A 26,837-nucleotide genomic window follows, 5' to 3' on the forward strand; every position below is an offset into this window, starting at 1 on the left:
CGCAGGAGAGGCTGGGGCTTGGATGTTGGCCGTGCTCCCACTGCATGCTGGTGCCCCAAGAGTGAGGCTCTTCTATGTGGCTCTGGCTGATTCAGCACCACAGAGGGCCTGCTGTGTGCTTACTGCTGGCCTGTTGGTACCCTGGGCTGCTGGGTGGGGCTGGAGCCCAAGGTCTTCTTCCCACCTCCACTGCAGGCAATGGGCTGCAGGAAGCTAGCGTCTCCAGTGCTGACTCAGGCCTGGCTGTGTCTGGTGAGTGGAGCTTTTCTCTGGGGTAGAATCATTTGGCCTAACTCTTCTTCGCCCTTGAGTGTAGCTGTCCTTCAGCTCAGGTGGGTGGTGGAGCTTGGCTGACCCCAGGAGAGACCAACACAGCTTGCAGGGAATTATAGTCTCTGAGAATGTCAGAGATGGGGGCACAGGGGCCTGGTGAAGATCGCACAGTGCTGAAGCCAGAACCCAGGCGTTCTGGGTCTTCATCTGTTGCTTTTTCCTTTCTGCCTTGTTGAAGCTCAGAGATAGTTCTGGTTAAGGTGGGAGAGGATGCTGTGACGTACATCTGGTGGTTGAACTCTGAGCTCTGACGGGAGCGAGCAAGAGGACAGATTTCTCCAACTGGGAGAGATAGAAGAACCAAGCCAAGGAAAGCTGGAAGCCCCTGCAGGATACCTTTGGATACAGACTATGTCAGTTTCCTTCTCCCTACCCCAGCAAACAAACGAAAGCAAAGGCAGGATCTGGGCTGGGATGGCAGGCTGAATACATACCTCAGCTTGTGCTCTCTCTTAAAACCCAGCTAGAACTACAGGAACTCACAAGACCAACAGCAGAGTAGACAACAGTAGCGAAGTTTTAGAAGCTGGAAAACAGATGAGCCGTAACTAACTTAGGAGGTTTGAGAAAGATAATTTTAACCTGACAGTGAGGAAAGCAAAGAACGAATTTATATCACAGAATCCCTAAAAGTCTAGGAACTGGCAGCACCTGGTACCTCCAGAACTGGAGTGAAGCGGGTGCTAAAATAAAACGGGTCAGGTAGCGATGATATGAAATGCATTCCTCCTCCACTCCGTGCGGCCAGCTGACTGCCTTTCCTTTTGGAAGAGGAAACTGGTTTCTGGACTGGGGGACGCAGGCACAGGGTATGGGTATGGAGACTTTAATTTAAAAATGGAGTGATGAGATAACTGTTTACATACGGAAGCCTGCGACCACCTTGGCCCTCCCCCAACTTGATTCCCAGCACACTGGCAGCCAGACCTTTATTTTCCCACAGTTGGAAGAGTGCTTGACCAGCTCAACAGGATGACCACAGGTGTTCTTGTCTAGGCTTCCCTGGCTCTCCCTACAGAGAAGCTGGAAGTTGACAGATTCCTTCTGTGTGCTTAGAGGTTCTAGTTAGCTTTTGATCCCTCACTCCTTGCCCCCAACCCCCGCCCAGACTTATTATTATGGAAGACACACACACAAGGAAGAAGAAACAGCATGATGAACCCGCATGTACTCAGGCAGTTTCCATAATGACCAACTCATGGGTAATCTTGTCTCTTCAGTCACCCCACTCATTTCCACCCTTGATTATTTTGAAGTACATCTGCGACATTATGTTTTTTTGGGTAAATATTTCAGTATGTACCTTTGAAACATAAGGATTTCCTTTTTAAAGCATAAGCCCAATTTGGTTCTTGATCATGAACAGACAATCAAGGAGTACAGCAACTCTGAGCAAAAGTGTATTAGAGACCAAAGCACAAATAGAAAAAGCAGCTGAGACAGACTGCACTGGGAGAAACAAAGAAATAAAAAAAGAACCATTAGTAATATGCTCAGGTAAAAGAAAGGATATTGTGCCCGTATTACAGAAACAGGCATTACACGGCTACATGTGCTCTTGCCACTCAATTGAAAAAAAAATTCAGAGAACAAAACAGAGGTCCATTAGAAATTACAATCATGATAGGGGAAATGAGAAGAAACCCAATAGAAGGGTTAGAAGACAAAGTGATGATATCTCAGAAAGAAGATTAAGAAGCAAAAAAGATGAAAAATAGAGGAGAAAAGATAAGAAAACTGGAGGACCAGTAAAGAAAGACTAATACCTAAATAATAGAGGTTCTAGAGAGAGAGAAAACAGAGAAATATAGGGGAGGAAAATAACAGTAAGATACTTCAAGAAAATTCCCTGTAACTGAAGAGCATGAGAGTTCAGATTTGGAAGTACTCACGAAGTCCCCACCCAAGGTGTATTCCTATTCCTTTGATATTTCAGAACACTGGGGATTAAGAAGAGACTAAAAATTTCCCAAAAGAAAAAGACATGTCACATACAGAGCATCAGAAAGCAAAATGGCTCGGGGCTCCTTAACTGCAGTGTTGGAAGCAAGAAATTGATGCACGATGCCTTCAAAACGATGAAGGAAAATCTCCAATCATTTTTATGCCAAGTATGGAGATGGAACGTAGACATTTCCTAACAAAAAAAAATGTACCTTCCATGCGTTCTTTCTAAAGAGCTGTTGGAGAATGTATATCACCAAAGTAAGAGGAAAGCAGCAGAAAGAGAAAGTGGGGCACAGGACGTGGGAGATAGATGAAGGGAAACCCGAGGACTGTGAAAGGAGATCCCAGGCGAGCAGCTGTGCATCGGACATAGAGGGGGGCAGTTTAGATCCGGTAGTGTGACTCAGGACGCTCATCACCAACTCACCTATTGCTGGTGTTCCGTCAATTTAACCTGAAGAATGACTACCTGGGGAGCCTGGTCAGGATTCTTCTCTGTATTTGTTTGTCTTGCTCATGTGCTGATGAAGCTCTTCGTCCTGTTGGCTGGACAGACAGAAGTGTTTTCTTTGCCCAACCCCAAGAACCCGAGTGAATTTAGAAACAGAAAATACAGGGAGCCCACTCCCCAACCAAATTTCTGATGGATGTCCAGTATCTGCATCTCTCCCCGCAGTTCCCTGCTGCCACATGTCCCCACTGTGGTCATCTCTGCAGGTTTTCTACTACTCGTATATGATCGTGCTTACTGACTTTCCCAGAAAGGGCTCTAGTCAGCTCTCTGGGACCATGGCCACACGCTGTATTTAGCTTATTTCCTTGAGAGCCTTCATCTAACAAAAGGCAGTATTTTTACTGTATTGTGGGTAGAATTGTGTCCCCCTGAAAAAGACATGATGAAGTTCTAACCTGTGGATGTGACCTTATTTGGAAATAGGATTTTTGTAATCAAGTGAAGATGAGGTCCTACTGGATAGGGACTGGACCTCGTCCAATGCCTGATGTTTTTATAAGAAGAGGGAAATTTGGATACAGACACATGGCGATGGGAATGCCATGTGAAGAACAGAGATAGATGCAGAGGGCAGATGGCCAGTGAAGAGGTTGGAGTTATGCTGCCCTAAGCTGGGGAACACCAAGAATTGCTGGCAGACACCAGGAGCTGGAAGAGGCAAGGGAGGATTCTCCCTGTAGCCTTTGGAGGTAGCATGGCCATGGCCGACACCTTGATTTTAGACTACAATTCTTGCCGTCAGATCTGAGAGACAGTAGATTTCGGTTGTTTTAAGCCACCACATTTGTGTTAATTTGTTAGGCAGCCCTAGGAAACTAGTATACACAGCTACATTTGTGCTTGTCACTCATTTTTACAAAACTAAGCAATATCTTAATTTATGGATGTATACATAGGTGGTAAGATGACAAAGTGAGGTAAACGGATAAATAACAGAAGTCAAGATTGTGAGACGTCTGGGGAGAGGGAAGGGATGTGATGGAGAGGAACGTGTGGAGCTTCTGAGGGACTGGATGGAGTCATATGGGTTTTCATCTTATTTTCTTTAAATCTTTTTTTTTTTTTTTTTTTTTTTTGCGGTACGTGGGCCTCTCACTGTCGTGGCCTCTCCCGTTGCGGAGCACAGGCTCCGGACGCACAGGCGCAGCGGCCATGGCTCACGGGCCCAGCCGCTCCGCGGCATGTGGGATCTTCCCGGACCGGGGCACGAACCCGTGTCCCCTGCATCGGCAGGCGGACTCTGAACCACTGCGCCACCAGGGAAGCCCCAAATCGTGTTTTTAATACACTCTTTTATGTGTGTATACCTTTGACAGTAAACTTTAAAAGAAAGGAAGACTAAACCAAGGGCTTCCCTGGTGCCGCAGTGGTTGAGAGTCCGCCTGCCGATGCAGGGGACACGGGTTCGTGCCCCGGTCCGGGAAGATCCCACATGCCGCGGAGCGGCTGGGCCCGTGAGCCATGGCCGCTGCGCCTGTGCGTCCGGAGCCTGTGCTCCGCGACGGGAGAGGCCACAAAAAAAAAAAAAAACTTTATTGCTAAAAAAATGTTAACCATCATCTGAACCTTCAGTGAGTCATATCTTTTTGCTGGTGGAGGGTCCTGCCTCAGTGTCGAGGGCTGCTGGCTGATCAGGGTGGCCATTTCTTAAAATAAGACAGTGAAGTCTACTGCATTGATTGACTCTTATTTCTCATCTATAGACAAATGATTTCTCTATAGCATACAATGCTTTTTTGATAGCCTTTTACCCACAGTAGAGCTTCTTTTGATATTGGAGTCAGTTCTCTCAAACCCTGCAGCTGCTTTATCAACTAAGTTTTATGTAATATTCTACCTTTGTCATTTCAGTGATCTTCACCAGGAGTAGATTCCGTCTCGAGAAATCACTTTCTTTGCTCATCCATTAAGAAGCAACTCCTCATTTGTTAAAGTTTTATCATGAGATTGCAGCAATTCAGTCCCATCTTCAGGCTCCACTTCTAATTCTAGTTGCTGTTTCCATCACATCTGCAGTTACTTCTTCCATCCGAGTCTTGAACCCCTCAAAGTCATCCATGAGGGTTGGAACCAACTTCTTCCAAATTCCTGTTAATGTTGATATTTTGAACATCATGAATGTTCTTAATGGCATCTAGAATGTTGAATCCTTTCCAGAAGGTTTTTAGTTGACTTTGCTCAGATCCATCAGAGAAATCACTATGGCAGCTCTAGCCTTAAGAAATGTATTTCTTAAATAGTTTTAAGTCTTCAAAGGCAAAGTTGCACCTTGATCCACGGGGTGCAGAATGGATGTTGTGTTAGCAGGCATGAAAACAACAAGAATCTCATTGTACATCTCCATCAGAGCTCTTGGGTGGCCACATGTATTGTCAGTGAGCAGTAATATTTTGAAAGGAGTCTTTTTCTGAGCAGTAGGTCTCAACAGTGAGCTTAAAGTAATCAGTAAACCATGTTATAAACAGATGTGCTGTCATCCAGGCTTCATTGTTCATTTAGAGAACACAGGCAGAGTAAATTTAGCATAATTCTTAAGGGACCTAGGATTTTTGGAATGGTAAATGAGCATTGGCTTCAGCTTAAAGTCACCAGCTGCATTAGCCCCTAAAAAGAGAATCAGCCTGTCCTTTGAAGCTTTGAAGTCAGGTATTGACTTCTCCTCTCTAGCTATGAAAGTCCTAGGTAGCATCTTCTTCCAATAGAATGCTGTCTCATCTACACTGAAAATCTGTTGTTTAGTGGAGCCCCCTTCATTAACGATCTTAGCTAGATCTCTGGATAACTTGCAGCAGCTTCTACATGAGCACTTGCTGCTCCACCTTGCTCTTTTATGTTATGGAGACGGCTTCTTTCCTTAAACCTCTTGAACCAACCTCTGCCAGCTCCAGACTTTTCTTCTGCAGCTTCCTAACTTCTCTCAGCCTTCATAGAGAGTCAGGGTCTTGTTCTGGTTTAGGCTTTGGCTTAAGGGAATGTTGTGGCTGGTTTGATATTCTATCCAGAGCACTAAAACTTTCTCCACATTGGCACTAAGGCTGTTTTGCTTTCTTATCATCGGTGTGTTCACTGGAGTAGCACTTTTAATTTCCTTCAAGAGCTTTCCCTTTACATTCAGAACTTGACTCACTGATAAAAGAGGCCTAGCTTTTGGCCTTTTTTGGCTTTTGACATGCCTTCCTCACCAAGCTTAATCATTTCTAGTTTTTGATTTAAAGTGAGAGAGTTTCACCTGAACACTTAGAAACCATAGTAGGGTTATTACATGGCCTAATTTCAGTATTGTTGTGTCTCAGGGAATAAGGAGGCCCGAGGAGAGGAAGAGAGATGGGGGAACAGCCAGTTGGTGGAGCAATCAGAACACACACAGCACTTACCGATTAAGTTTGCCATCTTATGTGGGCATGGTTTGTGGTTCCCCAAAACAATTACAACGGTAAGATCAAAGATCACTGATCACCACAACAGACGTAATAATAATGAAAAAGTTTGAAATATTGTGAGAATTGCCACGTGTGACACAGAGACAGGAAGTGAGCAAATGCTGTTGGAAAAATGGCGCCAATAAACTTGCTCAGTGCAGGGTTCTCACAAACCTTCAATCTGTAAAAAAATGCAATATCTGTGAAACACAATAAAACGAGGTATGCCTGTACATAGTAAATGAGCAATAATGGGTAGCTATCATTATTATTTAATCAACCATTCCATTTATTTATACAGTAAAAATTTATTACATGGTTATTTTGTGTCAGGGCCTGCCAGGCTTCCTACCAGGGTTCTCAATACCTTGAACTTGGAGCCCCATGGTTTCCACTTATATATGAGACACTTAGTCGTAATCGTAGTAATGATAGCTGTAATGTCCTGAGCTCCTAATTATGTGTCAGGCATTCTGCTAGGTGCTTTATTACTGTATTGCCTTTAATCTTTATCCCCATTTTATAGAAGCAGGAATAGAGATGTAGAGTCTATGAAACTTACCCAGGGTTACATAGAAAATGTCAAGCCTGGGATTTAGATTGTCTGCTCTTTTTTTTTTTTTCTTTTTTCTGTTCTGCACTGACTGTTGTTACTGTCACCCTAAATCCATTATGTCCCAGACTGAACTTGGTTTCCTCAAATGGGCTTTGTCTTTCAACTTCTCAGTCAGGGGCGCGACCATTCTACTTGTCACCCATGTCTGAAAGGCGGGAGATGTCTCCTTTCTCCATCAAGCCCCTATATCTGGTTAACCACTAGGATTTTAGTTCAAATGCATCTTTTTCTCCCTCTTTCTCTTATCCTGGCTGGTCCCCTCTTGACTTGGATTTGTTAGTTTTCAGCATTTGTTCCACTGCCCCCCATGAAAGGGGAGGTTTACACAATGCACTTTCATGGACTTCACCAGATTTTGATAAAACACCCTTACATTTTCCAAGAAGTAAAGCACAGTAGTTTGTTACTGCTGCAGCTGCTTGTCAGCGGTAGAAGCTTGGAATGGGCTCACAGCAGTGGTACAGATAAGTAAGCTGCTGTGAATATAACCTTTCTCTCCTACCCAGGAAAACGTGTTTGGAGAGAACTATGCTCCACTCTGTTTTAAAAAGTAAAGCTTTCCCCTTTAACAAACAGTACTGGGAAAAGTGGATATCCACATGCAAAAGGATGGCGTTGGACCCCTTTCTCATATGATATACAAAAATTAAAGAAGAATGGATCAACAACCTAAATATAAGAGCTGAAACTGTAATACTCTTAGAAGAAAACATAGGGGCAAATCTTCATGAACTTGAATTTGACAGCTCTTTGGTATTACATCAAAAGTACTGTATGAGCAACAAAGGGAAAAATAGATAAAGTGGACTTCATCTAAATTAAAAACTTTTGTACATCAAAGGACATTATCAAGTAAGTAAAAAGACAGCCTACAGAGAGGGAAAAATATTTGCAAATCACATATTTGATAAGGGTCTAGTATCCAGCATATATAAAGAACTCATAACTCAACAACAAAACAACAGACATTTCTTCAGAGAAGACATACTAATGGCCAAAAAGCACATGAAAAGATGCTCAACGTCGTTAGTCATTAGGGAAATACAAATCAAAACCACAGTGAGATACCACTTCACATCCACTAGAATGGCTATAATAAGAAAAAGGAAAATGACAAGTATGGTGAGGATGTGGAGAAATTGGAACCTTCATACATTGCTAATGGGAACGTAAAATGGTTCAGCTGCTGTGGAAAATAGTTTGCTGATTCTTCAAAAAGTTCAACATAGAATTACCATATAAACTAGTAACTCCACTCCTAAAGAATTGAAAACAGGTACTCAAACAAGTATACGTGTACACGTGTTCATCGTAGATTCACAGTAACCAACAGATGGAAACAACCCAAATGTCTGTCAATGGACAGAAGGAGAAACAAATAGTGGTATATACATATGATTGAATATTATGCAGTCAGAAGAAGGAGTAAAGTGCTGGTATGAGCAACAATGTGGATGAACCTTGGAAACATGCTAAGTGAAATAACCAGATGTGTCACATATTGTATGATTCCATTTATATGAAATATGCAGAATAGGTAAATCGATAGAGATAGGAAGCAGGTTGGTGGTTGCCAGAGGCTGGGAAGAGGGGAGAATGGGGAACAATGCTTAATGGGTGTGGAATTTCCTTTTTGGGGGTGATGAAAACGTTTTGGCACTAGGTAGAGGGGATGGTTGTACCACGTTGTGAATGTACTAAATGCTACTGAATTGTTCACTTTAAAATGGTTAATTTCACGTTATGTGAATTTCATCTCAATTTTTAAAATCTCCAAAAAAAAAAAAAGTAAAGCTTTCACAAACTTTGTTGCTTTAATTGTTAATAGTAATGCGTACTTGGTAGATATCAGTATTTCAGGACACTGTTCTTGAGAATCATTGCCGGAATTATTAGCTGCCAGGATTATAGCCCGCTCTCCTTTGCTGGGGGCAGAATCCCTAGGCCAGGGCTTTCTAACTCAGATGCCTTCAGGGGCATTTATCCTGTTGGGATAAATGTTTGAGGTCAGCTGGATGTAAGGCATCAGGGAGTCATGGAGATTAGGTGCAACTGGGCTGGACGTGCACTGTCTAAATGCATTCCAGTTTAGACAGACTGCCCCTGGGCTGGTTCTTGCCCCGTCTTCATCTTTCGGCCATCCCTCTTAAGCCATCTGACAGACTGATGTATTTTAAAAATCATCTTCAGCATGCCATCCCATTTGTAAAAACCAATTTCCTGTCGCAGAATCTAAACCTCTCTGCCTTCCCTTTCCTGCAGAGGCTCTGAGAAAGCTCAGCTGGACCCATACAGCATCGTGAAACTGTTACCCAGCTCCTACCTCACCCTGTCCCAGCCACCTGGTGGCCTCGGGTGACAGGACTGAGCCCCATTAGATCTGTAAGGGGAAAGGCTCTCTCTGAATCCTCCGTTTAAGGGCGACTCAGGGAAATGCTCAGCAGCTGGTTGCCGCCACTGCAGAGGGCATGGTGGGTTTCTGTGGTGCCACTTCCCCAGCAGTCTGCATGCATGTCAGTCCGTTATCTGTCTACCCGCAGAGAAGGGGAGAGAGGCACAGAAGAATCTGGAAAGAGTTTTGTGATTAGATGAGATGTAGGAAGTTGTTTTTTGTTTGTTCGTTTTCATCTGCCCAAGCTTTTAGAGGCTTGGACCCATCAGGATGCTGGAAGCTTGGAGCGGGTGGGGTGTGTCAGGGGAGCAGGGGGGAGGGTGTGGAGGAAGGAGGCTTAGTCCATTAGATCTAGGGAGTGGCTGGCACTGACTTCTCTTATGCTTCCAGCCCTATAGCTGCTTGTAATCCCTCTTTACTGCTGATGTTCTGGGAAGCATGTAGGACGTAGAGATCTTTGGCCCACGTCCTTTCATTATGTAACACTTCAGTGGACGTGTGCCGGGGCGGGGTTTGGGGGAGCAGGAAGAGAAAAGTACCGTCGTGTGACTTGAGGGACTCCCTGCGGCTCTTGCCCCCAAATCCAGCCCCCTTACCCCACTCTCCCCATTTAGACTTGAACAGCAGAGAGAATCTTCCTTCCTTCCCTGAAATCCCGTGTACAGAGCTCTGAACTCCCGGTGGCTCAGCGTCTGGCCCACAGAGGTGGTGCTGACCCAGGGCCCTTGGAACCGTCCCACCTGTGGAGATGGAGGCTCGGCCTCCTCGTATCCCAGGAGCTCGCTCGCTGCCGACTCAGGCAGGGTTTCTGGCCTTTGCTTACAGCACTTTAGTCGATGGGCGTTTTTGCTCTTTTGGGGGAGATTGGCTCCCACGAGGGCATGCTTCTCGCTGGAGCCGTCATGTTGGGTGAGCCTCAGCGTGTGTGCCCTCTGACCTCCAGCCTGTCAGCCACTCCCCAGTGGGTGCTGCTGAGTTCCTGGATTAAGGGAAAATCTCTGCCCAAATGACCTGCTTTTTTTTTTCTTTAGTTTTTATTTTATATTGGAGGATAGTTGGTTAACAATGTTGGCCACCTGAAATTAAGACATGCTTTCTTAAGACTTTAAATAAAGTCACGTGGAGAGGTTCATGGAAACTGTTGAGACACTGTCGGAAACCTTAGAAGCCCAGCAGGCAACCTCCACTCCTGGTGCTGTGAGAGTGCTCAAAGCCCAGCGGTGGCCTGGAGGTCAGGAAGGCCGGGTAGCCGCTCCTCAGAAGGGTAGGCTGTGAGTGGGCCGTATGGTGGCATGGCAGCAGGGAAGGCTCTCCAGCCAGGCTGCCAGGGTTTCAGTCCTGGCTTATTAGTTGAGTGGCCTTGGAAGATTTATTTAGTGGTGCTGTATCTCAGCTTCCTCACCTGTTTGTAGAGCAGCGACGGCAATCGTATGTACCTCATGAGGTTGTTGCGAGGGTTGAAGATAATGCCTGTAAAGTACTTGGCGCCAAAATGGGTGCGTCCTAGGTGTTTAAAGATGGCGGCTCCCACCACCCACCCATGGGAGCCACATGATGGAGCCTGCAGGAGAGGACAAGAGGATGGCGGGAGGGCTCTGTGTTGTGTGGTTTCCCCGTGATTCACGCAGACTCTGGTTTCTTCTGTATTCCTTTCCTTGCCCAGTACTGATCCTTCAGAAGGTGGAGAACGGAGACCTGAGCAAAAAGGTTCTGAAGATCACCGATTTTGGCCTGGCTCGGGAATGGCACCGAACCACCAAGATGAGTGCAGCAGGGACGTATGCCTGGATGGCACCTGAAGTCATTCGTGCCTCCATGTTTTCCAAAGGCAGCGACGTGTGGAGGTAAGGTCCAGAGGTGCAGGGTCAGCGCTCCCCAGATCTATTTTGGCTGCACAGATGCTTCGGGACTTGGAGAATTGGGGTTGCATAGAACCCCAGGCACCCCAGGTAGGTCTAGGTGACCCCTTCAGAGCAATCTACACTAAATCCCACGTTGCCAAAGGACAGTTTCTAACACCTTCATCTGCCAGAAATCCCCCCAGTGCTAGGGGGCAAGTACCACCTCTGTGTAGGCCCCTTTGTGTTGGTGATTGCTCCCTAGGAAGGACCAGGAGATTCTAGGGGCAGTGCGTACTGACCTCCAGGGTGGTGAGGGTACCCAGACAGTCCTGGAGACCCTCCCCACGGTCACCCTGGCTTGCTCAGCAACAGTGGCTGTTACTGTTGGACTTGTTCTCACTATAAGCCCTTCAGCTGATGAGTATTGTTTGTGCTGTCTCTTTTTTCTGGGTGGGCTGGAAATTATCCTTTCCAGTTATCCAGTTAAGCTTTTAGTCAAGGCTCTGTCTTGCCTGTCGAGCATTGATATAGAAATGGGAAGAGATAGGTCTCAAGCATGCGCCCAGAACTGCAGAGTCAAAGATTAGACCAACCGTTCCCCTTAGTTAATGTCAGCCCAAGAGGTCGCAAGGACATGTTGGATCTAAAAATCTTTCTCCCACTGATGGGAGATGAGCATCTACAGAGTAAGCATCCTCATGACTGTGAGACAGTAGCATCACCTTGGTAGGCAAAAGAAAGGACTGTAGATTATCATCGTATTTCATCTATGAAGTTGTTGCTTCTTGTTGTAAAGTGAGCTTGTGTGTGTGTATATTTTACTTGTTGTAAAGTGAGCTTGTGTGTGTGTATATTTTAAATAACAGCTTTATTGAGGTATTACTCACATACTGTAAAGTGCACTTTTTAAAATGTATAAGCCAGTGGTTTTTAGTAAATTTACAATGTTTTACATTGATCATCATTGTTATTAGTTTCCTAAGGCTGCTGTAACAAATTACCACAAACCTGGTGGCCTAAAGCAATACAAATTTATAGTCTAGAGGCCAAAAGTCTGAAATCGGTATCAGCAGGGCCATACTCTCTCCAGAGACTCTGGGGCAGATTCTGTTGCAAATAAGGATTCTGGGTATTAGGACATGGACATATCTTTTCAGGGCTACCATTCAACCCATGACAACCACTGACTATTTCCAGAATATTTTTTATCACTCAAAAAAACCCTCAATACCTATTAGTAGTCATTCCCTCATACCCCCTACCCTACCCCTACCCCTACCCCCTGGCAACCACTAATTTACTTTCTGTCACTATGGGTTTGTCTCTTCTGGACATTTCATATAAATGGAATCATACAGTATGTGCTCTTCTGTGACTGGCTTTTTTCATTTGCATAATGTTTCCAGGGTTCATATATGTTTTTCAGAACTTCATCCTTTTAATAGCTGAATCATATTCCATCATATGGGTGTACCACAATTTGTCTGTTCTTTAGTTGATGGACATTTGGGTTGTTTCACTTTTTGTCTAATGTAAATAATGCTGCTGTGGACATTTGTTTACATGCTTTTGTGTGAACATATGTTTTCAGTTCTCTTGGATGGTATACACCTAGGAGTGAAATTTTCTGATTCATATGGTAATTCTATATTTAACTTCTTCAGGAACTGCCAGACAGTTTTTTACCACAGCCATTACCATTAGCAACGCATGAGGGTTCCAATTTCTCCACATCCTCTCAACACTTGTTATTTTTTATTATAACCATCCTAGTGGATGTGAAGTGGTATATCTCACTGTGGTTTTGATTTGTGTTTCCCTAATGACATCGAGCATCTTTCCATGTGCTTATTGGCCATTTGTATATCTTCTCTGAATAACTATCTGTTCAAATCCTTTGCCAATTTTAAAATTGGGTTATATGTCCTTCCATTTTTATGTTGAAAGCGTTCTTTATATAGTCCAGATACAAGTCCCTTATCAGATACATGATGTGCAAATAATTTCTCCCATTCTGTGGGTTTTCTTTTCACTTTCTTGATGGTATCCTTTGAAACACAAGCATTTTTAATTTTGACGACGTTCGGTTTATCAGTTTTTTCTTTGATTGCTTGTGCTTTTGGTGTCATATCTAAGAAACGAAGTCATGAAGTTTTATACGTATGTTTTCTTCTAAGAGTTTTGTAATTTTAGCTCTTACATATAGGTCCATTTTGTTCCGTTTTGTTCCATTTTGACCTAATTTTTGTATGTGGTGTGAGGTAGGAGCCCGGCTTCATTCTTTTACATGTGGCTATCTAGTTGTCCTAGCACCATTTGTTTAAAAGACTGTTTCTTTCCTCATTGAATTGTCTTGGCATCCCTGTCAAGAAGCAGTTCACCACAAATGAAAGAGTTTATTTTTGGACTCTCAATTCTACTCCATTGATCTATGTGTCTCCCATTTTGCCAGTGCCACCTGTTTTAAGAACTGTAGCTTTGTACTAAGTTTTGAAATTAGGAAGTGTGAGTCTTCCAACTTTCTTCTTTTTCAAGATTATTTTTGCTATTCCAAATCTCTTCAATTTCCATACAAATTTTAGGATCATTTTGTCAGTTTCTGAGAATTAGGCAGCTAGAATTTTGATGGGGATTATGTTAAGTCTGTAGATCACTTTGGGGAGTATTGCCATCTAAATAATATTGTCTTTCAATCCATGAACATGGGATATCTTCCTGTTTATTTAGACCTTCTTTAATTTCTTTCAGTGACGTTTTATAGCTTCTGTATATTGAATCTTATTTCACTACACATTAATTATAGGTGAAGTACCTATTGTGAAGAAAAGAGTTTTCCTTTCCTTAAAATATCTGACTAGATCTCATTAGGTTGAGCTGTATCCTGATATTCAACTGTTTTTCACGCACAAAAACAGCAATTTCATATGCTTCAACCTACACTTTCATTGCTTGACTGTAGGCTAATAAGATTAGTTAATGTATTAATTAAGCTAAGCTGCTATTGCAAAGAGACCTACTGATGGTAGAAGTGTACTTCTTTTTCAAGAGTAGTCCAGCCTGTCTAGGCTGGTGGGGCAGCTTTGCACCTTGAGATCATTCAGGAACTCAGGTCCTTTCAGCATCCCTTGGCGTGTTATTCTTTTCTGAATGGTTACATCTGAGTGAAAGTGACTTCAGAATAATTATATCCCACAGAAAAGGGGAAAGAGAGCTTATCCATGGCAAGAAGCTTGTCTTTAATTTGGAGATGACTCCAAAAGTAGCTATTATTATTTCTGTTTTACAGATGAGGTAACCAAGGCTTAGATGATTGAAATCAGTTGCCTAGGTTCAGCCAGGTGGTAGAGGTAAAGCTGTGATTTGAACTAGATATGTGTCTCTTGAAACTCTGTGCTTTTAGCCACGTCACCATCTATATGCTCTTACTCCTGCGCTTTGGGCACCCTCTTCCAGGGTGATTGGCCCACCATGCCTGGGACCCAGCAGCCTGTCCCAAGAGGGCCAAAGCACGTCTAGGAACTCGGGACAGAGCTGGTTCCCAGACTGACTTGTAATGCATTTATTCCTCCAAGAAATGTTTGTTGAATACATACTTACTCTGTTATGACCAAGCAAGTGGACTTGCTTCCCGCTGTACGATGGAAAGACCAAACACCGAGGCAACGGTCTTTTGCAGAGAGAAAAAGGTTTTATTGCAGGGTGGCCAAGCGAGGAGGCAGGAGGCAATGCTCAGATCTGTCTCCCCAGTTGATCAACTGTTGAGCAGGATGTTTATCATGGAAGTAGGGAATAAGAGGCGGGGGCGGTGGGTGCTGGGAAATGGTCGGTGGAAAGTAATTTGTACGTTACTGGAGTTCTCTGCCCAGGCTCAACTGTTCTTCATGCCTCTTCATGGGCTGCATGTGCAAATTCAGGGGGGTTTCCTATGTTACATGGGGTGGATTTTCAGCCTGTGATGTCTGAAGTTCACTAGCAAAGTTCACCATTGGTTGTCCTAGTCCCTCAGTGTGCCTGAAGGGGCTGTCAGCAGGTTGTCTGCATATCTGTGGTTTCCCTGGTATTCTGCAAAACAGGCTTGGTGTCTTCCACGTATCATTTTATTTCTATCTTGTTTCTACCTTATGGGCCTTGAGTGTGTAAGGTAAGGGTATGGCTTCATTGTCAGGTACAGGGCTGAGCCTGAATCCAACCCCCTTCCCTCCCCCTCCCCTCCTGGAGCTCATGCGGGGCCTTGGGCCTCTGCAGTTGGTGGGTGCCCAGGGCCAGCTGAGTTTGTCTCACTGTTCTTCGAGTATAGTTCTCTAGGCCTCCTCTGTGCTGTGGTGGAGCGTAAGCTAAGAATGGCCCAGACCCCCTCAAGAAAAGCAGTGCCTGCCCTTTGGTTGTGTTGTGCAGGGAGGGCACTGGTGACAGCCAGAGGCCATCGTCCCACGGTGACTCTCTGCCTGTCGTGTGTAGGATGAGGTGGAGGGATTTTGTTAATTAATCATTTTACGTTTTTTAAATTACGGAAGGAAAACATGTTCACTATAGAAAAAAATAGAAAATATGAATAAACAAAAAAAGAAAAAGAAAAGGAAAGAAAAGAAAAAATCACCCACAACGCACTTCTAAAGATAATCTATGTTGACATTTTGGTGTGTTTATTCCTGTTCCTGTGATCACCCACCCATCCCTTAAAATGGGATCATTCTATTTTGTAAGCTGCTTTTTGAATGTAACAGAGCATGAACATATTGCCATGTTAATAAGTATTTATTATGTCAATAAATATATTAACATACACATTTATACATAAGTTAGTAAATATGTTGTCATTTTGAATGTGGGTCTGGTTAACAGCAAGAATAGTAAATTGTGTGTTACCTAACAGTTTACAAAGTACCTTCACATATGGTAGTTCAGTTGTCTTTGCCAAAGATTATTAAACAGTCAGCTTGGTTCCTGGGATGTGGGCTCACAAGCTGATGACCAAGTGCAGGAGCCCATTCAAGGGACACCCTCTCCTTTTGGAGGGCGGGTCCCTGAGTTGACAGTCTTAAAGTCCATGCAGGTTAATAAGAAAAACAGCCCTGGCCCAGCACAGGTACAGAATTGCTGCACCTTCGGTTGGGAAGGGTTGCTATTCACTCTAGGGCTCTTCTTCATTTTGAAAAAAATAAAACATCCCTCCCCCCCTGTGATATTATCAAACAGTGGAAAAGATGACTGCACCTCTGGGAGCATTTCTGAGGGTTGGGTTCAGGCTTTGACTCTTGGGAAATCATTGGCAGCACTGTGGGCTCTGGTACTTCTCTGGGGCAGAGGGACTCCGAGGAAGAGCTCTAGCTGAGCTGGTACTTCGAGGCTGCTTGTAAACAGTCTTGAACAGACCTCTTGACCTTCTCTTAACCCTGGGAGGGCGAGAAAGTAGGCTAAACCTGAGGTGAATCATGTGGACTTCTCCTGTCCACCTCTCCCTGAGGCTCAGATCCATCTAATGTGTGTTTCTCCAGCCCCCTTTTTGGACTCTGTTCCTGACAGAGGAGCAGCAAGCCTTCATTTACATCACCCACCTTCTGTTATAAAAATACAGAGGAACGCTGGCAGAGGAACACTTCGACTGGTTTAGTCATCCCCAGAAAGCCTTCTTCCCTGAATGCTGGTACCCCTCGGCACGGCTCTCCCCAGCCACTTTCTCATTTCAGGCCTTTCCGAGAGGGAAGCACACGGTGTTTACGAACCATAGATGGCGGTTTCAGGATGCGGGGTAGTTATTGTTATTCTTACCTTGCAGCTCTTCTATGAGGTAGGGATTGCTGTCTCTGTTACACAGATGAGGAAACAGGTTTGGAGAGGTGAACTTGCTTTCTGAAGGTCCCACGGCTGTAAGTGGTAAAGCAGGCATTCGACTCAAGTCTGTCTAAGTCTTTCTTGAGTAGCACTTCTCCCACTTTTCCTAGTTGTAGAGCCCTTCAAATGGAACGGAATGCCCATTAACAAAGGACCAAGCCAGGTGAGAGCAGAGCTGCCCTTGTGGAAGCTGGGAGGGGAGGGTCCCTGGCTTCTTTCCCTTCCAGGTGGCCTGAGACATCTCCACAGAGTAGAGCTCAGTGTAAACACCATCACAGAGGAAACGCCAGGACACAAACAGGACGCATGTTTGGATCTTCGAAAACACCCTGTCTTTCCAGGTGGTTAGGCTTGGGACATCGATTGTCTTTGCCTGGATGGAAGAAAGGGGTTTCGGGAACCTTGAGTTTTTGTTCCTCAGGGTGGAAGTGGGCAGTAATGCTGAGAGCAGGCAACTGAAGATGGGAGTCTCTGTAACCGGGAATCTAGTTAGCAACGCTGAGAGCTCGTAGAGGTCACTGGGTGGACACTGCCCAGCATGACTGCTGTCTGGATAAGTCACATGAAAGGTTTGGCAGGAAGTGTCCTAGTATAGTTCTTGATGATATTTGGGGCTTACTCTGGGGCACCCAGGGCAGCCTGAAGGACCATCTGACTACACACTCACTCTTACACCCACCCACCAATCATTCATTATGTGAGGGCCTAGGCATCCCAGAGCCTGGGCAAGACCCTGAGAATGCAAAGATTAGGAACTACTGTCCCTGCCCTTTAGGAGCCCACAGGCTGGTAAACAAACGACTAGAATACCTGACAGCGCAAACAAGGGCTGAGTAACATGCTGTGGTGTCAGGAGGCTTCCTAAAGTGTCCAGTTGTTCCCATCAGCCTCAGACTAAGATCCGCCTTCTTGTCAGGACAAGACAAGACCTGCAACTACCAGTCTACTAGGCTTTTTTTTTTTTTTTCTGTCAAAATACATAAAGAAAATTACAGTATTTGGGGGGCTCACTCGGGGAAAGCCATTGTCCAAGGACACTGGCCAGTCCACTCCGAGGGTCCCTCTGTAGAGACCCCCGGGATGTCCTGGCACATTGGTGGGCACATTGCTCTCCTTTGGAGCCATGCCAGGCCATGCCATGGGATCCCTTGAGGGCAAGCCCATGCTGTTGTGCTCTGATCCCTGTCTCTGGAGCCCTGGCTCCTCCCTCAATTAGCAAAGTTTCACTCAGTGTTCAGCTACCTCCTGCCTCCGTCCTGGTCTGGTGTAGGTGACCCTCCTTTGTGCTGTCATAGTATCTCTGTTGTGACTCCTCTTTCCATATTCTAATTGATGCTTTTTCTATTCCTCTTGGTAGTCTCTTTGTGGATAAGATCTGTGTTTTTTTTATCCTGTATCCCAGTTCTTGGCATTGAGTTTGATGCATAGTAGATATTTAGTAGATGTTTAAAATGAGTGAATAAATGATGGTACATTTGAATCATATCTTGAAAGATGATTAGTAGAGTTTACCAAGCAGAGAACTGGTCGAAGGGCATTCTAGGGAGAAAGAATTGAGAATTGGTCCAGGTCCACCGTGACTTACTCCACATATGCCCTTAATATATGCTGCTAACCCTATCTAGAACTTGCTTTCCTCATCTGCAAAATGATGATAATACTTATCTTGCAGGTTTGTTGTAGGGATTGAGGATCATGTTTGTAAATGTCTTAGCATGCTGCACATACAAGGTACCATGATCGAATAGTTGCTGGGTTTATTTTTTTTTTTTTAAATAAATATGTCTTCTTGTTGGTTGTAAACTACTGATGAGTATTACCAAAAAATTGAGCTTTGTGTTGAAAATATAAGGAGAGGCCCTCTTCCAACTGTTCATGGCCTTATGGTTTCTGGTCCTGACTTATTCCTGGAAGGATTAAACACTACATGAGTTTGCCTGGTTCTGCTTGTGAATTCATAGAATAATTATTCCGTAAGCGTTGTGCTCCCCATTCCCTAACTCACAGAACGTGTGAAAAGAAATTCTTCATGTGGACTTGAAAGGTAGGGAAAGAACTTAAAGCCCTCACAGCTGATGCGCTGCTCTGCTCTACCGATGCAGTCCACCCTTGTGAAACTTTCCCCTTTGAATCAGACAGAGGTCACCGTTAAGGATGCACTCACGCTGACGGGGGCAGGAATCTATTCAACCTAGTGGGCACTGAAAGAAATCTTTCACAGGAGCAAAATATGTTTGTTTTGAGTGGTCATCTCTCTGCTTTTATAAAGCTAAAAAAAAATGTATCTGTTGCTATATGATCCAGCAATCCCACTTCTGGGCATATATCCATACAAAATTATAACTCGAAAAGATACATGTACCCCTATGTTCATAGCAGCACTGTTTACAATAGCCAAGACATGGAAACAACCCATGTGCCCATCAACAGACGATTGGTTTAAGAAGATGTGGTATATATACGCAATGGAATGTTACTCAGCCATTAAAATAATGAAATAATGCCATTTGCAGCAACATGGATGGACCTAGAGATTATCATACTAAGTGAAGTAAGTCAGAAAGAGAAAGACAAATACCGTATGATATCACTTATATGTAGAAACTAAAATACAACATAAATGAACATATCAACGAAACAAAAACAGACTCATAGACATAGAGAACAGACTTGTGGTTGCCAAGGGGGAGGGGGGGAGGGAGGGAAGGATTGGGAATTTGGGATTAGCAGATGCAAACTATTGTATACAGGATGGATAAACAACAAAGTCCTACTGTATAGCACAGGGAACTATATTCAATATCCTGTGATAAACCATAATGGAAAAGAATATGAAAAAGAATATATATATGTATAAGTGAATCATTTTGCTATACAGCAGAAATTAAACACAGCATTATAAGTCAACTATACTTCAATAAAATTAAAAAAAATAAAAAATAATGTATCTGTGACTTAAGCTGAAGTTTTCTTAAAGCAGGAAAAAATGTATTCCCAGAAGCCTGCCTCTTCTCCCAGTTTATTACATTCACAATAGCAACCACAAAATAGACGTGGCCCTTGAGCACTGATTAAAACACTAGAGCAGTGCATTTCATTTCAGGACAGCCTTGTCAGACTGCTTGTGTTATTTGCACTTCACACATAAGGAATTTGAGGAAAAAGACCAAGTGTGCTCGACTCCAGAGTGTTCGCTTATAGCCGGTAGGCTTTATGGTCTCCCTTTTATATTATAGCAGTACTTCTGTTTTGTTAGTCTCCCTACATGTCAGAGAGGATGTGGGATGCTCGTCAAAGCCTCGCGAGATATTTGCATGAAGTTGCACCTATGGTTCATGGTGCGGCTTCTGTCTTCTTCCTCTCCTTAGCTATGGGGTGCTGCTTTGGGAGCTCCTGACCGGTGAGGTGCCCTTCCGAGGAATCGATGGCTTAGCAGTCGCTTATGGAGTGGCCATGAACAAGCTTGCCCTTCCCATTCCTTCTACATGCCCGGAACCTTTTGCCAAACTCATGGAAGGTGAGTGCCCCCTGGCTGGAACAAAACTGGAGACCGTTTATTTTTCTATCGGCACTCGATAGATTGTGGCCAGTTCTGCAGGGTCAGTAACTGAAAGAGGAGGTGAAGTATGAGTCAGTCAGGGAGGAATCCTGAAGATGGTTGGAAGAGCTACTACAAGATGATGTCAGCACCCTGCTACACTGGTGTCACCGATGTCCCTTCTGTCCATCTAGTGACTGCAGAACGTAGCTTAGAAACTGAAGGCTGCTATCCAGTGCTTCAGAATACTATTATTTAATCCAAAGTAAGAAGGTATAGCAGCTTTTATCTCAAGACCTCTGAGTGTCTTACATATAGAAATGAAGATCTATGAAGAAAGGAATTCTAAAATTCATCTTGGCAAGCCCTGTGATTTTGTCAGTGAGAAATCCTAAGCTGAGAGAGGTTAAATGGATAGGTGGTCACTCCATTGGTTAGTGGCTCAGCTGAGAGTAGATAGAATTCACTTTTCCTGACTCCCATGCTTTTCATCCTTGCCTTCTCATCAGCTCATTGAGTTGGGGAAGGGTAGCTCATTTATTTATGGGAAATTGGGGCCCAAGGTGTAGTTACCCATTGTCAGGACTGGAATCGTGTAGTAACTTGATAAACTGTGGTAGCTGTAGTTCATGCAAGAAAACGCTTTGGACTTGCCTTACCTGTGTGAAATCAATAGTGAGAATGGAATGGGTGCAGAGCTGCTGCACTGGGTTTCCAGCTTCACTGTTGGTGATTGTGATGTTGGGCAGATTGCTTTACTTCCTGAGCCCTGTTTGGGGTTCCCTAAGTCCCAGTCTCTATTTCTGGAAGGAGAAATGAGAAGTGGTTTTCTGTCAAATGAGGTCACATCATACCCTAAATCTTACATTTGCCTCTGTCCGCTGATGTTTCCTGCTGACTCCTGTGCCCCATGCAGATTGCTGGAATCCTGACCCCCATTCACGACCATCTTTCACGAATATCCTGGACCAGCTAACTACCATAGAGGAGTCTGGTTTCTTTGAAATGCCCAAGGACTCCTTCCACTGCCTGCAAGATGACTGGAAACATGAGATTCAGGAGATGTTTGACCAACTCAGGGCCAAAGAAAAGGTAAGAAAGAGAAGCAAAAGGCATGCATTGAATTAGTGGATCTTCTCCACTGGGGCCTCTGGACCGGTTCTGACACAACCACGTTCCTGCTTGGTTTGTGGCAACAGAGCAGCTTTTTCCTTTCTGGCTTTAACATGGAGAGTTCTCCAGGCCTCAGGTGTGACCTGAAACGATGGAGAAGTTTTCTTTCTTTTTGGGATGTGGCAGGAATAAGTGGGGGGAGTCATGAATCCAAAGCTGTCCGTGCAGAGTATCTACTTTATTGTCCAAACTGGAGGAGGAGCACGGCTGGGCAAGTACCAGCAGGGTGTCTCGCCCCGCCGGCTGGAAATACGAGAGCGTTCTAGAAAGCTTTCTTTGTTCTGCAGTGGACTTGTAGAAGGGGTTTAACTGGATGTAGGGATACTTCAATACTGAGAGCAATTATCAGAACATCCTGCCAGTGTCTTTGGGGATCAGAATCACAAACACCATATGGGCTAAAAATACCATGAGTCTGAAGTTGTTTGGCATTTTTCATGTTTTTATGAAAAGGGCTCAAAGGCTGAACCAACTGAGGAGTTCAGAGACCCATAGCCCATTTGCCTTTTTGTTTTGGAGACCATTCCTTAAATGGCCCCTCTCTATGCCCGTAGTGTCTGGCTAGCAGTCAGCATCACACAGAGGAAGCTAATCAAAGTAGTTATGTTGTTTATCCTGCGGGGCCTGTGGCTAGGGGCCCAAGGGATGTCCATGGATAGACTTGGTTAATTTCTTCTTTCCCTTCTCACTCCCCTCTGTGGAAATTTGGGAAGCAGTATAATAATAGTAGAATGTAAAATTATCTTTATGGCTTCCCAGTTCTTTCACTTGAAAGGTCTGATGAGACCTCTTCACCCATTTCATCCAGGAGTCTTATGGCCCCTGCTGCCAGCATGTAGGGCAGGTGTTATTAACTTTTTCATCTCAGAGCTGAGGGTCAGTGTCTGTCTAAAGTCACACAGCTAGTAAGTGAGGAGGCAGAATCTTGAACTGGGGTCTTCTGATTCCAAAACCATTTTCTTTCCAATATCATCGTTTCCCTAAACAAAGGACTTAAAAATCATTTCTGGAGCTGATTTGAAGATATAACTCTTTTGATGCAACATAGCAATCCTTGTGCTGTTTGGCAAGTCAAGGAGCATTCTGCAGGGGGATGCAGTGAGCTTATGACAATTCTTTAAGGACCCGGGGGAGAGAGGGGTGGATCTGTACTGACCATTGAGCAGAATGATTAAAAGAGACTGTTCCAATTACTAGTTCTATTCCAACTAGAAGAACCCCAGAGTTCCTGGCCTTTTTTGAGATTGCTAAATCACTGACTCCTGCTTATTCCTTGTTCTTTTTTTAAATTTATTTTTTATTGAAGTATAGTTGAATTACAATGTTGTGTTAATTACTGCTATACAGCAAAGTGACTCAGTTATATATTATATATATATATATATATATGCATTCTTTTTCATATTCTTTTCCATTATGGTTTATCACAGGATATTGAATATAGTTCCATGGTTATTTCTTTTGATTGATGGAATTATAAGGGTACCAGCCAATAAGAAAAATGAAAGTTGGATTTTGTCAGGAGGTAGTTACTAGAAAAAGTCAAACCAGTTCTCGTAATAGCTAACATTTGTAGAGCATGTGCTATTTGCCATGCTCTGTTATGAGTGATTTATATGAATTCTTACATAATCTTGCATAATAAGGTAATAATTGCCTGATGTATTACAGTCCTGTGATATTGGTGCTGTTAACTCCATATAACATGTGATGCCCATTTTAATTGCTCAAGGCCACAAATCAGCTACTTTGTTCCAGAGTCCTTGCTTTTAACACCCATGCTGTGATATCTCTCCATTATAAGGCTTGGAGTTGGGCAAGAAAGCTCATTAGCTTTCTCTCTGGAGAGATTCCTCTTAAATTATTGTATGTGGAAGATGTGATTGGCATACTATGGAGTTGATACCCAAATAGGTGTTTCGCAAGAAGGGGATTTACCACGCTGGAGGGTTTCCAGGTATATGGTACCATAGTTGAGGGCTCCATAAATGTCCTGTTTTCCTGTATGATTCACTCTTCAGGTTGTCTCAACCTACTGCTGCTTCTGTGTATGTGAGGATGGATTGGTCTCTGGGCTGGGGTTCAAGTTCCCTTAAAGGAAGGAGCTTAAACCCAAGTCATCCCTTAGACAAAAGCATGCAGGAGAGAGGACTTAGGAAGGCTGAGATTAGCTCGAACTAATTTTCAGCTTTCCCATTTAGCAGCAAAATAACCAACCAGGAATAATTTTTCTGAATCTTCGATGTGTTTTTGTTCTGATGGTGAAAACAAAGCAGTGGGACCGGGAAGCCAAGGAGGTGGAGGACTCACAACAGTTAATCTTTGGGGCTTATTTGGGGCTTATTTCATCAAAGAAGGAGAAGTTCAAAAGTTCAAGCTCATTTCTCAGGCACTGTGATGAATCCATGTTCCCATAACGAAGGACCTGCATTTATAAAATTGTCTTCTCTCTCCTCCTCCTTCTTTCTCTCATTCATTCATCGACTCAGCAGTTAATCAGCAACTACTGAGGACCTACCACGTACCAGACAACTTTCAAGGTGCTCATCCTCTTCTCATTTTTCTCCTTTCTATCATTTTTATGGTCATTTTCATATACTCTTGAGAATAGAAGGCAAGTTGAACGGAAAACTCCTTTCATCAGAATACTTTATTCCCATTTTGTTTGTTTTCTCTTCTGCTCTCTGCCCGCTGCTCTGCTTCCCCGATATGTGTTCACATACTATTTTCTAGCCCTGGGTTCCATTTCTATAGTTTGTTCTAGTCCAGAATGACTTCTTATAGGGGAGCATTTCATTGAGAATTTTGAATTTCAACCACAGAAGTGTTGCTCTGGCTACTTTTTTGAAGAAAACTTCTCCCTTTTTAGACATGGTTCTCTCAGGTTGTTGACATGAAAGCTTCTTAAGTTTTAGTCCTCTGCCTCCACCTGACTTCGATCCTAGGCCTGCGGTAACCAGTGTTAACAGTTTAGAGTCCACATGTTTAAATTTTATACGCATGCTTTGTTCTCTTTCCTGGGCTCTCTCCTATTTCCTGATGCCATAAGCCCCCACCTCTTTCCAGGAATTCCATGGTGAGTTCCTTTGTGAATTCATGCAGGAGGAAAAAGGGGAGGGAGGGAAGAGGTTCTGCCCACCTTCTAGAGAAAGTGCCTGGCAAAGACTTCAGGAAATGTTCCCTCTTCTCTTTGCTGTGCTGTCCCCATCCTTCCAGAGCAAATGGTTGTCCTTTTAGATAAGGTGCCAGTTTAAACCACACGCTCAGTGGATTCACTCACCAAGTGAACAAAGATTTAGATGACGCGCCTCACGAACCTTTTGAACAGCCACCCTGGAAATATATTTATTTTCATTTGAATGTTAGGCGATGCCTGGAGGGTGATTCATTCACAGCACGCACATTTTAAGCTAGATCACAGTAAGTTGGCTCTGGTTTTAAAAAACTTTCCTTTATGTAACAGAAAGAAAAAATCAAAATAGAACCAAATCTGTAAAATTTGAGTATATGATTATATTTTCCACCCAAACGCCATCGTTTGTCCTGGTCACAGGTAATTTTAATCAGTCAATCAAGGGGCACAGGGAACTATCAGCCCCCGTCTCCAGGGCTTGGCCTGTGGCTCCTCGAGCTGTATCCTCAGGATGGCTCTTCGGAGCCTGCCTGGCCTCCGTTTGCAGTGGTCAGGTGTTCCTTTTCCAGCCAGCTGTTGAGCCCCCACCTCCGCTGGGGACTGAAGCGTGGGGTGTCCGAGGAGAGCTGTCCAGGCTGCTGTGAGCACTGGCGCCCCAGGGGCGAGCCCCCTCTGCACGGACCACTTGCCACACACACCCCCGCCATGGTTCTACCTGCCTGGCAGGAGCTGCACACCTGGGAGGAGGAGCTGACGCGGGCCGCACTCCAGCAGAAGAACCAGGAGGAGCTGCTGCGGCGCCGGGAGCGGGAGCTGGCCGAGCGGGAGATCGACATCCTGCAGCGGGAGCTCCACATCATCATCCACCAGCTGTGCCAGGAGAAGCCCCGGGTCAAGAAACGCAAGGGCAAGTTCAGGAAGAACCGACTGAAGCTCAAGGATGGAAACCGCATCAGCCTCCCTTCCGGTTGGTGTCCGGGGACCTGGGGGAGGTGGGAGTGGACCGAGGGGCTGGTGTGGCAGGGGTTCTGTGGGAACCAGGGACTGAGCTCAGAAACGTGAGACCCCAGGGCTCATCACGGAGCTGGTTTAGGAAGGTCCATTCTATTCCGTGGAAAGCGTGGCCTGATGGAAAGCTTCCGCCTTCCAGGGGGATTCTGTAGTTTGACTACACACAGAATATGAGGGGAAGGCCGTGAGTGTGACAGGCCTGGCTGCAGGCTGCGAGTAGCACGGCCGTGCACACAGGCACATCTCACTATAGGCAAACCTGGAGAAGGAATATGTCACGGGGGGAAAAGAACCCCAGGGTATGTGTGTACGTGCGTGTGAGTCTGCAAAATAACTCATCTCAGGGTTTCTGTAAATAATTAGCTCTCTGTGTGCGGTTGAGATTAGGATGAACGTTTAAGGATTTGATTTACACATAACCTTTCAGAAACACATTAGCTGAACAAAGGTACATTTGCAGCAGGTACAGCCTTGGGAAAATGCAAAGAAATATGAAACTATGAATTAGAATCTCTGTGGGGCGTAACGTACCCACGGAGGGAGGTAAGTACTCAAGTGTGTGTTATGTAAATAAAGTTCATTGTATTCTGAGTCTGTAAGGCCCCAGGAAGCAAGCTTATTAGAAGTACAAGGAGCCAAGGGGAAATGGCATAATAGGAGTAGTAGTGGATGACTTTAAGCACTGGGATGGTGGCTTAGGTACAGACAAGAGAATCCACCTCGTGAAATTCAGTGAATGTGTCGTTGCACATTTTTTTCTTTTCAGGCAACACAGAGTCTTTAAGCACCTCTGGAGCATCTGGCACGTGCCAGCATCTTGCTGTGTGCTAAGGCAGCAGATAGAAAAGCCATGGAGCTCCCCTACAGGGAGATCACAGTCTAGAGGGGAGACCTAGGCGCAAACATGCAGATCTTTTTTATAGCCTTTTGATAGATGGGGAGAACGAAGCTCAGAAACTCAGAGAATGTACATTTTACATTCCTCATGTACGCTGTAAATGCCTTTGGAATACATCAGAATTTGGACCATTAACCGCATCTCCCTCACTTCCCCAGGTTCTGTGGGTTAGTCCTGGTACCCCGCACTT

At 44.4% G+C, this 26,837-nt stretch overlaps 1 protein-coding gene across 3 annotated transcripts in view; it reads left to right on the forward strand.

The window, feature by feature from the left end:
- The window catches only part of MAP3K9 (mitogen-activated protein kinase kinase kinase 9), a gene marked incomplete at both ends in the record, with an annotated part of 69,553 nt that overhangs the window by 33,062 nt on the left and 9,654 nt on the right, over positions 1-26,837 (forward strand). For all 3 annotated transcript variants that reach the window (XM_082647541.1, XM_082647542.1, XM_082647543.1), the window contains 4 exons: positions 10,885-11,065; positions 20,263-20,411; positions 21,349-21,524; positions 25,465-25,705. In XM_082647541.1, the coding sequence (XP_082503667.1) occupies positions 10,885-11,065; positions 20,263-20,411; positions 21,349-21,524; positions 25,465-25,705 (747 nt within the window). The remainder of the gene's footprint in view (positions 1-10,884; positions 11,066-20,262; positions 20,412-21,348; positions 21,525-25,464; positions 25,706-26,837) is intronic.

Source organism: Grampus griseus, assembly GCF_964374135.1.
Source record: "Grampus griseus genome assembly, chromosome: 2".
NCBI lineage: Eukaryota > Metazoa > Chordata > Mammalia > Artiodactyla > Delphinidae > Grampus > Grampus griseus.